This window comes from Phycodurus eques, chromosome 17 (assembly GCF_024500275.1).
Source record: "Phycodurus eques isolate BA_2022a chromosome 17, UOR_Pequ_1.1, whole genome shotgun sequence".
Lineage (NCBI taxonomy): Eukaryota > Metazoa > Chordata > Actinopteri > Syngnathiformes > Syngnathidae > Phycodurus > Phycodurus eques.
Genome location: NC_084541.1, coordinates 3705249 through 3721041, shown reverse-complemented (window position 1 = coordinate 3721041; position 15793 = coordinate 3705249). Strand labels below are relative to the sequence as shown.

The following is a 15793-nucleotide window of genomic DNA, read 5'->3' as shown; positions in this document are numbered from 1 at the left end:
AAAATTATCGACGGAGGTTTCACCCCTTCCATTGCGACATCTGCTCTTCGTTCTGCACACCTGCTGCGCGACTCCGTGAATGTCAATCAGCCCACTAGAAGTGCACACACACGCCTATTTTCCCCCTTCAAAACTAGCGTCTAGACCACTGCCAACATGTTTCATTCTCTTTTATACTCTACAGAATGGACGATTAGCAACCTTCTGTTTGCTCACTTCAACTTTATCCGAACAGCATGTCTTCTCATACATCCACAGTTCTTCTGCACGCACAAACTAACAATCGTATTGTAAGAGCGTTAGTCGCCTTCCCCCCCCCCCGCCCTAGTTTTGTTGACCTCCTTTTTAAAGGTTAAAGATTCCATTATAAAGTAGAATTATCGAAATTCAGCCTTTTTTTCCCTGGGTCCGTATTTTGTATAGCTATAAAAAAAAAAGATACATTTTTTAGCCATATCGCCTGGCCCTAATAAAAACAGCGCTCCCACATTGAACAGTCGCCCAACTTCCCGAGCTACAGCTGGCTCACGGCTAAACGTGATGCTGAGCCGCTCCTAAGTGCGTACCACTTCCCGTCCGGTGTCAACACAGCGTAAGTCACTAATCGCCTTCTGACAATTCTGACAAGTATTGTCATCACAAACAGAAGACAAGGGGTAATTAACAGGAGAAAGATGGAGAAGTCATGCTAATTGCTAACCTATCGTAACGTCACATGTAGTTGCAAACACCAAAATAACGTTTTTGGGTGATACAGTGCACTTGTCACATCGGTCAGGCTCTAAGTATGTTTTTGCGGAGAGCAGACAACTTTGAACAGCAAACTAGTGTAAAGTGCACATAATTAGGCATCAACTTTAACTTTTATGCTAGCTTCATGTAGCTGTTTGTTTTAACCAGCCTGCGGTCCTACTCTCGTTCTCACCCGACATGGTGCAATCACATTGCCAAGGTCCCCTGAGGTGACACTGGCATCGATGGGTGACACTTATGTTAGCTCACATCACTACAAATACCAGGCAAATTAATAAATGTCTGGAGTGAAAATAATACACAATAACGCTTCACAACCACACAGGACCTGAAACCGGACATAAATCACCTCATTCATCGATGTAAAAATATAATATAAATAATGTATAATATTTACAATATAAGATTATAAGACAAGACTTTTATTAGTCCCACAGTGGAGAAGTATCGTTTCAGCAGCAGTAATAGATAGTTGGAATACAAAAATGGCATGCGAGAAGGCCAGAAATTAGCAGCAATTCTGATTATACAGTGTGGATTATGTTGTGCAATTGAACCGTAGGCAGAATTATTTTTATGCTATTACATGATTTACTGCAATAACTGTTTTGTCGTAATGTTCTATATGAAAATTTTAAAAATATGGAGGTTCAGTCTATTTGGGACAATTGTTCTGGAAGTGAATTTCTGTAGGTTGGCAACTGTTGGAATGGTTCAAATCTCATGTCCCATTTATTCCTCTCTCTTGCTTCACTTCATTTTAGCACCAACTCTCATCTCCTCGTGGTTATAGCATCATAAAGAAATGGTTAAAGTCCAATAGTGGAAAAAAAAAATCACGAGTAAAATGCTGTCATATTGCAAACCGTTCAGCATGATGCAAAAACTATGTAGGGTGGGAAATACAAATAATGGTTCAAGCTAATGGCACTATTGTGACGGCATGCCGATTCACAGGCATACACAAGAACAACCAATTATTGACTAAGTGGAGTTTGGCCGGATCCTAAATCTCTCAATCACTTTTTGACAGGAGCTGTTGTCTATATGTGTCAATCTTAAGATTTGCTACTAGTACCAGTGTCTATTTCTCTCTTACTGTGTTCAAGGTGACTGAGACAACAGAAAGAATTAACTTGGAGAAGCTGAGGGCTCGTGAACAGATCGTGTTCTTTGATGAGGTCCTACTGTTTGAGGATGAGCTACATGACCATGGGGTCTCAATGATAAGTGTTAAAATTGTTAGTGTCATCTTGATACTCTAGCCCTATGTCCAGACCAAACTTGTTCACAGGAGTAAACATTGCATGCTATTTTGCCTGTCTTTTTAGTCCCTTTAAAGCAACAGGACCAACACGCCATAGTGGTTCCTTTTCTCTATCATTCTCCCTGATCTTTTTTTACTTCATGGCATTATTCCACAATGACAAAACTAGAATTATATCTATCCATCCATTCGTTGGCTTCCACAGTCTGAGCGGAAAGCAATCCAGATCTCAGGGCAGACCTAGGGCATCGTGAGGTATCGTGTCTCACAGCTCACCTGATAATACCTTGGTATCCCTTGTTGAACTAGAGTTTGGTGGTCAGGGATTGGTATGTTTAAGCATCCCTGCTGAGAATCCTTCATTGTGTGTGTTGTTCGGCACACCATGGCTAAGGTGGAAGATATCATTTACTTGTCCCCCTGGCGATCAGTTTCCAACCTTCTTTAAATATTTGCACTTTTTTTTAATGGCAGTTTTGTCATTTCCACTTTATTTTCTGAAATTGACACAATTGTATGTGTGTGTGTCTGTATGTATATGATGTGATGGGATGAAGAGGGTAATGCCCACCAGTTTCTTCACATTGCTGCGTTTTTTCCTGCGGGTGGATGGTGTGCTGATAAGAATAAATGACACCCGACTATATCATGAGGTAAGTTTACCTAATAATGCTGAAGAAAATGCAGTGGCATGCACCACACGCTTTCGTTTTTTTTTTTTTTTTCCCGAACATACAAAAATCTTAAGCAATAAGTAATAACACAATGTGAAATTAAGTGCACCATTTAAGGTTAAGGAAGTTTTTCTGTTATTCCAATCATAACATAATGTCTGAAAACACTGTTGAAAAAAGCAGGCTGGACTTTTGGTTGAAAATGCTAAACTTACTGCAGTCAGTGCTGTTTGAATCAGATTTTATTTTATTTTTTTATTCTTAAAAAGCACATAATTTATGACTTATTTTGTGCTGTTTCCAGGCTGGACAGAAGTACATGTTAAGAGAGTTCTGCACAAGGGAAAGTAACATAGCAGAATTGAAGGTAAGCTTTATACAGCAATCTTAAGCTTGTTTCGCACCAGATCCTTGGCAAAGTGCGGCATGCGGGCCACATCCGGCCCCTCCACAGTCTCTAACTGGCCTTTCCATTGTTCATGAAGTCAAAATAAAACTTAGAGTTGCAAGAAGCTATAAGCGGGCCCTGGCAACCGCACATTGGGGAGCCATCGAAAATGAATGAAAATTCCATTAATACTTTACAGGCCCCCAAAAAACACAAACAAAAAGTTGTGGGAGGTGTTTTGTAACAAGAGAGCACCTTTTGTTTGAACCCACCTACTTTTCAAGTGAACAAAAGTATTGGAGCATGTGACTAATGGGTGTTTCTAGTTGCTCATGTGTTGACTTTTAGATTGATTGTTTAACCATAGTGCTTGTTTTTGGATTTGGGTTTCACCTGTGAAAACTACATTTGCTGTTAAGCAAACATGAAGACCAGAGAGCTGTCTATGGAAGAAAAGCAAACCATTTTGAAGCAAGGATGGAAAATATATCAGAGCTATTGCACAAACATTGGGCATAGTCAATACAATTTGGAGTGTCCTGAAAAAGAAAGAAACTACTGGTGTACTGAGCAACAGACATCAAACAGGTCGGCAAAGCAGTTGATGACAGAAACAGTAGTTGATGACAGAAACATTGTGAGAGCTGTGAAGAAACACCCAAAGACAATGGTCAGTGACATCACTGCCAACCTCCGCAGGGCAGGGGTGAAGGTATTACAATTCACTGTGCGAAGAAGACTTGGAGAGAAGAAATATACATGCCATACCACAAAATGCAAACCACTCATCAACAAAAAGAATCGGAAGGCCATATTCGATTTTTATGATCACAAGCTCATCTGTAAAGCATGGTGGAGGTAATGTCATGTCTTGGGCTTGCATTGGTTGCTTCTGGAACGGGCTCACTTGTCTTTATTGATGATGTAACTCATGATGAGAGCAGCAGAATGAATTCTGATGTCTACAAAGCCATTTTGTCTGGCAATTTACAGAAAAATGCATCCAAACTAATCGGGAGAAGCTTTATCATGCCACAAGACAATGATCCAAAACACACTGCCAACACAATAAAGGACTTCATTGGGGGGAAAAGTAGAAGGTCTGGACCTTAACACAATAGACCATGCATTTTACCTCCTGAAGAGGAAGCTGAAGGGAGAAACCCCCAGAAACAAACAAGAACTGAAAGATGCTGCAGTAAAGGCCTGGAAAAGTATTTCAATGAAGAATTCAACAGTCTGGTGAAGTCAATGGGTTGTGTGCTTGAAGCCGTTATTGCAAGTAAGGGTTATGCCACCAAATATTAAATGTTAATCACTTTAAGTAAATTTAATAATGTCTGTTCCAATACTTATGATCACTTGAAAAGTGGGTGGCTTCAAACAAAAGGTGCTCTGTCCTGAGTTGTTTTACACATCTAGATGTACAACCCCAATTCCAATGAAGTTGGTACGTTGTGTTAAACACAAATAAAAACAGAATGCAATTTTTTGCAAATCATGTTCAACCTATATTTAGTTGAATACACTACAAAGACAAGATATTTAATGTTCAAACTGATAAACTTTATTGTTTTTAGCAAATAATCATTAATTTGGAATTTTATGGCTGCAACACGTTCCAAAAAAGCTGGGACAGGTGGCAAAAAAGACTGAAGGTTGTGGAATGCTCATCAAACACCTGTTTGGAACATCCCACAGGTGAACAGGCTAATTGGGAACAGGTGGGTACCATGATTGGGTATAAAAGGAGCTTCCCTGATTTGCTCAGTCATTCACAAGCAAAGATATGGGCCAACGTTCACCGCTTTATAAACAAGTGCATGAGAAAATAGTCGAACAGTTTAAGGACAATGTTCCTCAATGTACAATTGCAAGGGATTTAAGGATTTCATCATCTACGGTCCATAATATTATCAAAAGGTTCAGCGAATCTGGAGAAATCACTGCATGAAAGCGGCAAGGCCGAAAACCAACATTGGATGCCCGCGACCTTCGATCCCTCAGGCGGCACTGCATCAAAAACCGACATCAATGTGGAAAGGATATCACCACATGGGCTCAGGAACACTTCAGAAAATCAATGTTAATAAATACAGTTCAGCGCTACATCCGTAAGTGCAACTTGAAACTCTACTATGCAAAGCAAAAGCCATTTATCAACAACACCCAGAAACTCTGCCGGCTTCTCTGGGCCCGAGCTCATCGAAGATGGACTGATGCAAAGTGGAAAAGTGTTCTGTGGTCCAACGAGTCCACATTTCAAATTGTTTTGGGAAATTGTGGACGTCGTGTCCTCCGGGCTATAGAGGGAAAGAACCATCTGGACTGTTATGGACGCAAAGTTCAAAAGCGAGTATCTGTGATGGTATGGGGCTGTGTTAGTGCCAATGGCATGGGTAACTCACACATCTGTGAAGGCACCATTAATGCTGAAAGGTACATACAGGTTTTGGAGAAACATATGCTGCCATCCAAGCAACGGCTTTTTCATGGACGCCCCTGGTTATTTCAGCAAGACAATGCCAAACCACATTCTGCACGTGTTACAACAGCGTGGCTTCGTAGTAAAAGAGTGCAGGTACTAGACTGGCCTGCCTGCAGTCCAGACCTGTCTCCCATTGAAAATGTGTGGCGCATTATGAAGCGTAAAATACGACAACGGAGACCCCGGACTGTTGAACAGCTGAAGCTGTACATCAAGCAAGAATGGGAAAGAATTCCACCTACAAAGCTTCAACAATTAGTGTCCTCAGTTCCCAAACGTTTATTGAATGTTGTTAAAAGAAAAGGTGATGTAACTCAGTGGTAAACATGACCCTGTCCCAGCTTTTTTGGAACATGTTGCAGCCATAAAATTCTAAGTTAATGATTATTTGCTAAAAACAATGAAGTTTATCAGTTTGAACATTAAATATCTTGTCTTTGTAGTGTATTCAATTAAATATAGGTTGAACATGATTTGCAAATCATTGTATTCTTTTTTTATTTATGTTTAACACAACGTCCCAACTTCATTGGAATTGGGGTTGTAAATAGCATGAAATAAAAGCTGAAATTCTAAACTTGTCTCATAGTCAACCTTTGATCTGAAACCCAAATGGGGGGGGCATGCAATAAGTAACCAAGAGAACAAGATGAGACGAAAGAAAGGGCCAGGAAAGGATGTGTAAAAATGAGCAAGGCAGTGCTATTGACGAGTGGTGCGGTGAGATTCTTCTAAACACCTGTAAGAAGAAGCTGAAACCCTTCTTGTTGACCTCTCTTGCCTCTTCTCCTGGTTGTGTTTTTTTTGTAATCTAAATCTTATTACTCTGCCATCATCAAGTGACTTGAATCACCACTGCAGAAACATTTGTCACAACTTTATTCCTATTTGTTTTCTTGCCTGCTGTTGTGGTGAGCACAATGTTGCATAATAACCGTAAACGAACAATTGTGACGTCATTTATCACAATCAATTCGCCGCGGACATTGGCGTAAAACCTGTTTATGACTTGAGTCCTTTTCTAAAACATCAAAAGTCTCATATGCATAAGCATGGTCTTTCAGCGAAATCTACACAGAATGAAAGTGCAGCATCTTTTTTCTCTGCAAATGCTCAGAGAAAATGTTGATCTGACCTTAAATGCATTTAGAGCACTTACCATATCAGTAACAGTTTTACTTTCGCCTTGCAGCTCGCAGTTCAAATAGTTCTAAACCACTGATGCTAAACCACTTGCACTTCGCCAGATCCCCGCTCCAGCTGATCAGTCAAGTTCCCAAAGTTCCCACATAGCCATCACGCTTCTAACCATTGTAGTTGCCCCCAGTTGGACATCGGAGAGAGTAGAGATTACATCGGTTCCATATTCCTCATCCTTTTAAGTACTGTTTTTGCATTAATCATCATTGCTTCTTTGAAATCCTCCCCATCTAGAAAATGCTTCCTTTTTCGTCATCAAGAAGTGTGTAGCTCTAAATGAGACTTCTGTTACTTTTTGGGCATTTTCTACCAGTCTCAGAGAAAAAAGACTGCTGTTTGCACAAAGCTGCCTAGTGTTATGAAATGTCTCTTCATATTGTGGCACTTTGGCATCGTCACAGTCGCTCCACAAATGAGACACAGAACTTTTTCACAGTGGTTAAAAAATAACTGTGAAAGTTATGTTGTTGTTGTTGTTTTGTCTGCCATGTTTTTGGGGGGTTAAATCATCTTAACGTCGTTGTGTCTGCTAGCTTATCTCCACGAATGCTACAGTTTGGTCACGCACTACATTACGAAATTTGAACTCTTCTGTTAGTTTTTTTTTTTTTTTAATATTGTCTTTTCCAAATTTACACCAATTTAAAAAGAATATCAACAAAAAATACTAGATGCAGCACGCTGCAATGTGACACATTTTATTTATTTATTTGAATAGCGACATAAAAGCATCACTCTGAACTATTTTTAGAACAGGGCTCGCGGGAGACTCAAAGGGTGTCTGTGGGCGACACAGTGCCTGCGGGCACTCCATTGGTGACCACTGTAATGTATATTGGTTTTTGGATAAAAGCGTAATTAATTTGGAAAAGGAATACGTTGGAAAGTAAATACCTGTGTTTACTTGCGGTGTAAATAAAATGCAAGAGTAGGGTGGCCGAAGCACTTGGGTGACGTTGTTCGTCATGTGCTCAAAGAAAACTTGCGGTGCAAATCCTTCCTGATGGATTCCTTTTAGTGGCGACTCACCTACACACAGTGTAGTTTTGGGAACCTGGCAGAATAACTGCGATCGTCGGCGCGGCAAGGAAGGTTCGGCCGGGCCTAGCTCGTTTTGGTGCGCCACCCACGCCTTTTGGTGAGGAGTGGGGCTTCCTGGCTGGTAGCCAGCGTCTTTGGCCGAGCAGGAGAACAAGCCGAGAGAACAAAAGGTTCCGGTGTTTTGTACCAAGGAAAAAGTGGGAGTTGTCCCAAAAGCAAGAGCGGGAAGGAGAGACCACGCCCTCTGATAATTGCAATTCACTGTAGAATTTTCTGTGGGTTAAAACCAGTAGATCTAAAATAAGAAATCATTTCCCAGCTTTTGCATTGTCTCACGCACCGTGGTTAATCTATGCAATGAGTGTGTCAACCTTATTTGGTGGCTAAGAACACTTAATGTCCATTATGGAGCATTTCCGTGTTATCGGGGGTAAATACAGTCATCTCATTCTGTTGACGAACAGATTTGGCAGCAGATCTGAACGAAACAGACGTGACATTGGCATCATGCTATCCGCTTGGAACATTTGTGCAAAGTTCGTAAAATTTCAAGACAGACATTGACCACGGTAAAACGTAAAACCGTGGTTACTGAAAAAAAGCTTTTTTTGTTTTTTGGGGGTTTTTTTGATTGTTTTTTTTTGTCCAGTTCGTCTGTTAGGTCAAGCTGAATGGAGGATCTGTATCCCTTTTATGCCGGAACAGTTTTACTGTCACTGTGGAGTTTTTCAGCTGCCACTGTGGTTTCTTAGTATTATAATGGATATTTATTGAGAATCAGAGTCGGTCAGTCCAACAGAACAAGGTTTCTAGAGGGGAGTGAGAAAAGAAGACAAAGGACAAAGCACTAACTCTAAACAACATGAGGAAAGTAAATCATTATATATCTAGAACAATGACACATTAGATACGAGTGTTGTATGGGGCAGTAGTGCTACACCCTGTGAGGGAAGGAGAGGACAAGATAAGACAGGACAGGGACAGGAGAGGAAGCATGCAGGACGTGTGTCATGAACCCGGCTGTACAACTGAAGTGTGGTGGGAGTGGCAATGTAAATAGCCAAATCCTCCCCCCACCCAAGACCCACCATCCCCCAGAGATGGGTGTATGTGGTGCATTAAAAGAAAGGGAGATGAGTGTGTGTAATGCATTAAAATCCTTGGGGGAAGGCAGGGCGGAGAGGCAGGGCGCTTGGACCGGGAAACAACTCTGACATACTGAAATCCGGTCCGGCACCCGCACTCTCCCAACCCCACACCAGCCCCTCAGGAAACCCCAAATATGTGTGTGCGCCCAGATGTGACTAGTAAAAAAAATATTTACAGTGAGTGGTGTGAGTGTGTACAAAGTGAGTGATTAAGAGACATGGCTCCTACAGGTCGTGCCCATCAGGCAGGACAACCACGGACAGAGAGGGCCGCCCTACCCAGCCCCGATAATCCCCCCCATATTCCAGCCAGCACCCACTACCCGACCACGAGTGTGGGAGGTGGACCCACCCTAGAGACCAGGCAGGGATGAAAACCCCACAGCCGGCCCCACTGCCCGCAGGGGAACCCCCCACAAGAAGAGGAGGAGGCGGCAACCGCAGCGGGATGCCAGGAATGAGCGACAGGGGGGCCCACCTCCCCGCCACCAGGAGCCAGAGCGGAGGACCAAGGCTCGCGCCAGCTGGCACCGCCCCAGCACTTCCAGAACATGGGCGAGTGCAACATCAATGCTCTCCAGGAGGTCAATCCAGTTTCCCAAATTTTTGGTCAGTCTATCAGTTCGGAGAAAAAAGTATTTGTTGGAGAAACCAGCCAGAATGGCTGGGGGAGGGTTGATGACTAGTTTATGGCCGAGGTGATGAGAAAACCAGGTTTCTTGTCCTAGTGCAAACAGACTGGCCCATTGAGGGTGAGAAGGCAGGAATGAAAAAGGTTATTAGTTCTTGGGGGTTGCCGTTGACAAGTGTGCTTCATAGGGCGTGTTCTTTACACCACTATATTATAGTATACTATAGTATATGTACTCATCCATGCTTTTATCTCAGTAGACTTGACTATTGTAATCGTCTTTTGACTGGACTCCCCCAAAAGAGCATTAAACAGCTGCAGCTCATTCAGAACGCTGCAGTTCGGGTTCTGACAAGAACAAAGAGGTCAGAACATCCATCCATCCATCCATTTTCTGAGCCACTTCTCCTCACTAGGGTCGCGGGCGTGCTGGAGCCTATCCCAGCTGTCATCGGGCAGGAGGCGGGGTACACCCTGAACTGGTTGCCAGCCAATCGCAGGGCACATAGAAACAAACAACCATTCGCACTCACAGTCACACCTACGGGCAATTTAGAGTCTCCAATTAATGCATGTTTTTGGGATGTGGGAGGAAACCGGAGTGCCCGGAGAAAACCCACGCAGGCACGGGGAGAACATGCAAACTCCACACAGGCCAGGTCAGAACATATTACTCCAATTCTAAATTCCCTACACTGGCTCCCAGTCAGCTTTAAAATAAACTTTAATGTTCTGCTTCTGGTCTATAAATCCTTAAATGATTTAGGTCCTGAATATATGAAACAAATGGTAGTGGAATAAAATCCCCCTAGGGCTCTGAGATCTACAGACTCAGGTCAAATACTGGAGCACAGAGTCCAACGCAAATATGGTGGAGCAACTTTTAGCTACTGTGTTGCTCACAGATGTTTCGGTTGTGAAGTCAGCCCAAGTGTGAATGTTTTAAAGTCCAGGTTAAAAACTATTTTTTCTTATGATTATGATTTGAGAAGTTCCACTTTTAAATTATCTTTCTTGAACTGTATGTTATCTTCATTTTTAGTTTTTAGTCTTTATTTTTAGTTTTTAAGCTGTCTTTTATTTTTAAATGCTTTTCAATCATGTAAAGGACATTGTTACCTGTAGAAAATGTGCTACATAAATAAATTTGCTTTGCTTTGTGGTGAAGGAAATTTGATTTGCAAAATTTTATGCCCCGCCCTCGTCATATAGTATGGCAAAATGAAAAGCTTTTAATCACTTTTAATGTCCCAGGTCTTGATGGTACAGACCAAGTTTGTCTCAAGACCAAGTCAAGTATGACCCCTGTGAATGTTTAAATATGTGGCAAAATTCTACATTAAAAAAAAAACCATAACTCACTTCCTGTTTATTATAGAATATTGGTTCCACTGACTTTTTTTGTACATCTTGGGATGCTACACTTGCCTCTCAATTTTCATAGGCCAAGGCCAAGTGTGCTGCAGATAGTGCTCTGTAGTGGCGCTACTGAGGCCTTTTTGTGTAATCTTGCAGCGGTCGCTGCTTGGGCCGTAATTATTCTTACGGTTACAATAGGAACCTCGCAGTGGTCGCTGCTCGGGCCCAAATAATAAGGAAGAAAAGTAATTTTTAGGATTACCATATGGACTGCGCAGTGGTCGCTGCTCGGGGCCCAATAAAATAATAAGAATAAGAATTCTTACAATTCCAATAAGGACTTTGTAGCCGTTGCTGCTCAGGCCCTAATAAACTAGCCACAAGAAAATTATAGCCATTTACTATTAGGAAATAGTGTAGTACAAAATGAATTGACAGTTTATAAGTGACATTAATTTATGGGGTGATGTGCTAGCTTTGATTTAAAAAAAAAAAAAAAAAAAATCGAGCCTTAAAATGTTTTACCATGTAATCATATTCATTCAAACATCCAGTTTTCAAAACTGACTTTCGTATGAGAAGTGATTAGACTTCCTCAAAAAGTTGACCACTGTCATGTCAATGAAACACTGACACCCCGCCCTCCACACACACACACACACACACACACACACACACGCACACACACGCACACACACACATACTACATAAGAACTTCTTAGTCATTTAAGTAGTGTCCATTGCATGTTTCGTACAATGCACAGCATGTTCCTTTTAGTGCTTCCACTGTACCCTTAATTTGTCTTTTTGAATTTTCTTTCTAAAATCAACTCTAAATAATCAATCCATCCATTTCCATACCCCTTATTCTTCTAAATTAATTAAAAGATCAAATAATGTTCACTGAGGCTGAAAATAAATCTTTCCAATGTAGAACATGTTTATTATAATGTTTTAAACAATGGTATGTCATAACACAGTATTTTCCCCCCCCTTTCTTTCAGAGTGTTCCTGCTTCGCTATACACTGATCCGAATGAAATTGCTCAACATTTAACCTTCAAGCTAAGACAGTGTGAGAAGTTGGAACTTCCCGAGCAGGAGCATGACGCTGTTAATGAAGACCTTTAATGAGCAGTATATACTTCAATTTGTATTTTTTTATGATGAACTAAATATCAAATATTGCTGGCGTTGGGCGGAAACTTTGCATCTCCAAAATCATCACTTTTCAGGAAACAAAAGAAATGGCATGTTTGTTGAGCCATTAACATTGCATCGTCAACGTGAGCAAGACATTTTCAACACATTAGATTGGTAAATAATTAAAATAAAAATGTAAGTTAAAAATAATAAATAATAAAATAAATAAATAAATAAATAAATAAATAAAACTAATAGTTATTAAAGTAAAAATAACTGATGGTATCGATTTGTGAAGAAAATGTGAAAATTGACCGAATTTGGACCTAAGTGGTTTTGGCCCGATGACAGCGATGTAATAGTTAATGATTGCATTCTTCAAATACTGGATAATAGAGTTACAGCCATGCATGTAAAGTTTGTCTGTGTATTTTTTATTTCCAATTCAAATGTTCTATTTGATGGATGATAAACTTTAATAAAAATAATTTGATGAAAATAATTCTCTAAATAATTCAATCAACCCGACAGAAATTCTGAACTCATATCATGGGGCTGGTGAGAACTGGTAGTATAGCATATTGTTGGTTTTGATCTTGTCTTTTGCTGCAATCAATATACATACATATTGTCGCAATATGTATGTGTACAGCGTCTTAATTTGAGATTGTGCTGAGGCCACAATCTTTGATTTTATCTCTGTATAATAGGGCTCGAGACTGCAACCAAATTGGTCTCAGATGCAACCTTTTTCTCAGTTTGTGCAATTAAAAATGTCAGTCGCTTTTGCGCGAGAGCATGTTTTAGTGGTTGAAAGTCGCCTTTTTTTCCACTGCAATCTCCTCTTCCTGCACGAGAGAGAGCCCTGTGACGCTGTCTCAATCATGATCAATTCTATTTGAGTTAAAAGTGACCTGCTGCAATATGATTGGCTGCCTGTTGCAACATAATTGACTGCTTCTTCTAGATAGGACACCATATTATCAAGCACACCGTCCGTACATACGCACCACATATGCATGTAACAGGCAGGCTAGTACGCTGTTGTCTTGCCAGTGGCCACCACATACCTGTTTTGACGCTGGCCCGCTACTTATTCATTTTAAATGACAAGTGTGAGCCTTCAATTCATCTGGACTACAGGTGAGCAAGCATGCACCTACCTTGTAAAGTCTGGTAAGCCGGTAAACTCCTCCCGCCGCAAATCACCTATAAATTTTCTTTTTTCAAACAACATTATCAATGCTACTACATTTGTCATGGGAATAAAACCCAAAGATTTCCCCCTAGTAACGTCACGTATGATCGTCTCCAAATTACGAGGGGGGTTGAGGGGGCTATGCCGCTGTCTGCAAAGATTACCCGCATAATTTGTCCGTCATTTTCATTTCACTCATCACAAACACAGTCATGTACAAATGTTTTAATAAGGTAAATAACTTTACGTAGTTAGCAAAGCTAACATATCTAGATCTATCTCTCCTCTCTCTGTCTGTCTGAACCCTGTTTATAGCATAGACATACTGTATGAAGATACTGTAAAATAAAGTTTAATAAAAACGATTCCTTTCAGGTGGCGTATTTTACCAAACCAACTTTTTCTAGTATTTCTCGTAATTAAAATTCCTGAGTTCCAGATGTTTTTTTCATCTGAAATCAGGTCATTCGAATTTCTCGAGCTTATCTACTAGTTGGAAAGAATACTTTGAGGAGTTTATGAATGTGGAAAACGAGAGCCAAGGAAGAGTGGAAGAGGCACGTGTGGTGGACCAGGAAGTACCAGTGATTACCAAGGGGGAAGTTAGAAAGGGACTAAAGAGGATGAAAAATGGAAAGGCCGTTGGTCCTGATGGATACCTGTCGAGGTATGGAAGCATCTCAAGAGAGTTGGCTGTGGAGTTTTTGACCAGGTCGTTCAACAAAAATCTAGAGGGTGATAAGATAGATGCCTTGGGAATGGAGGAAAATTTTACTGGTGCCCACTTTTAAGAACAAGGGTTCTGTGCAGAGCTGTGGGAACTATAGAGGAATAAAGCTAATGAGCCACAAAATTAAGTTATAGGAAAGGGTAGTGGAGGCTAGATTCAGTACAGTATGGTTTCATGTCTAGGAGTACCACAGATGCATTACCTGTCTTGAGGGTATTGCTGGAGAAGTAGAGGGGTCATAAGGAGCTACATTGTGTCTTTGTAGATGTAGAGAAAGCCTATGACAAAGTACCCAGAGAGGAACTGTAGTACTGTGTGCTGAAGTCTGGAGTGGCAAAGAAGTATGTTAGAATGACATAGGACAGGATTAGAAATTAGCTCATCAAAGGGACAGCCAAGGTGAGATGTTTTGGAGAGAAAGTTAGGGAGCAGACTTCCATGGTTTGGAAACGTCCAGAGGGGAGAGAGTGAGTATGTTGGTAGAGGATGATAAGGATGGAGCTGCCAGTCAAGAGAGCTAGAGACCCAAGAGAAGGTTGATAGATGTAGTGAGGGAGGGCGCAGGAGATGGAAATAGATGACACGCTGTGGCGACCCCTAACGGGAGAAGCCGAAAGGAAACGAAGTGGATCTCTATGGGTGTAGGCCTAGATATCTTATATCACTAGATGGAGGCTGGGTTTAGAGAGCGAATCCACAATATGCCGAACGTCACATGGCCAACATGGAACACGGAATAGGTGACCTGTGTATGCTATGCTAACAAGCATAACTTGGATCGATGACATGATTGTTTGAAGCCAAGCTTGATAAAATAGTTTTCTTTACAGCTGGTCTTTTCAGACAAAAGTTAAATACATGTATATCATTTATTGATACAAATATAATAAGAGACGTAAACACGAACAACGCCTAAACACTGTCTCCTGTCATGTTTGATGGCTCTGTGGTGACATCTTGTGTTTAAAAAAAAAAAAAAAGATGTCGAAGTTCCTACATGTGTTTTGAAACGGTCCCCTTCCCCATTCACCCAAGCGAGGAGTAAGTGATAGTTCCTGGTTTGCCGAATGCGGAAGTAGGTTGTGCATGTACCAGATTGGAGAGATGTGCAGAGTGGCCGCCATCTTTTTTTTTTTTTGTTCTGGTTGGCTGCTAGGTCAAGCCAAAAGGAGGATCTGTATCCCATTTATGCTGGAAGTTTTATTGTGTCACCGTGGACTTTTTAAGCTGCCACTGTGGTTTCTTTGTATTCTGATGGATATTTGAGAATTTCAGTCATTCAGTCGAACAGAGAAAAGTTTTTAAAGGGTAGTGACAGAAAAAACAGAAAGGAGAGAGTGAAAAGGTAACTAAGTAATATTGTCAAAGATAAAAAAAGACAAAGCACTAGCTGTAAACAAGATGAAGACAGGAAAGCATTATACTGTATACCTAGTAAAATGACACCTTGTGAGGGAAGGACTGGACAATATTGGACAGGACAAGGACAGGAGGGGAAGCATCCAGGACAGGGGTCATGGACCCGGCTTTACAATTGAAGTGTGGTGGGAGGGGCTCTGTAAATTCTAAACATCTATAGAACCAGAGTGTAAGTGAGGGGATACACAAGAAATTCACATAGTTATGTTATTTGTCGCGGCACGGTGGGCGACTGGTTAGAGCGTCAGCCTCACAGTTCTGAGGACCAGGGTTCAATCCCCGGCCCCGCCTGTGTGGAGTTTGCATGTTCTCCCGTGTCTGCGTGGGTTTTCTCCGGGCACTCCGGTTTCCTCCC

The 15793-nt window shown here is 41.3% G+C and overlaps 1 protein-coding gene across 5 annotated transcripts in view; it reads left to right on the top strand.

The window, feature by feature from the left end:
* Window positions 1-12715, top strand: part of tiprl (TIP41, TOR signaling pathway regulator-like (S. cerevisiae)) — a 35884-nt gene extending 23169 nt beyond the window's left edge. For 3 of the 5 annotated variants that reach the window (XM_061702612.1, XM_061702609.1, XM_061702610.1), the window contains exons 4-7: window positions 1863-1994; window positions 2578-2673; window positions 2999-3061; window positions 11954-12715. In XM_061702612.1, coding sequence (XP_061558596.1) covers window positions 1863-1994; window positions 2578-2673; window positions 2999-3061; window positions 11954-12079 — 417 coding nt within the window. In that variant the 3' untranslated portion in view covers window positions 12080-12715. The remainder of the gene's footprint in view (window positions 1-1862; window positions 1995-2577; window positions 2674-2998; window positions 3062-11953) is intronic. The other 2 variants (XM_061702607.1, XM_061702608.1) reach the window with 2 other exon arrangements.
* The last annotated feature ends 3078 nt before the right edge of the window (window positions 12716-15793 follow it).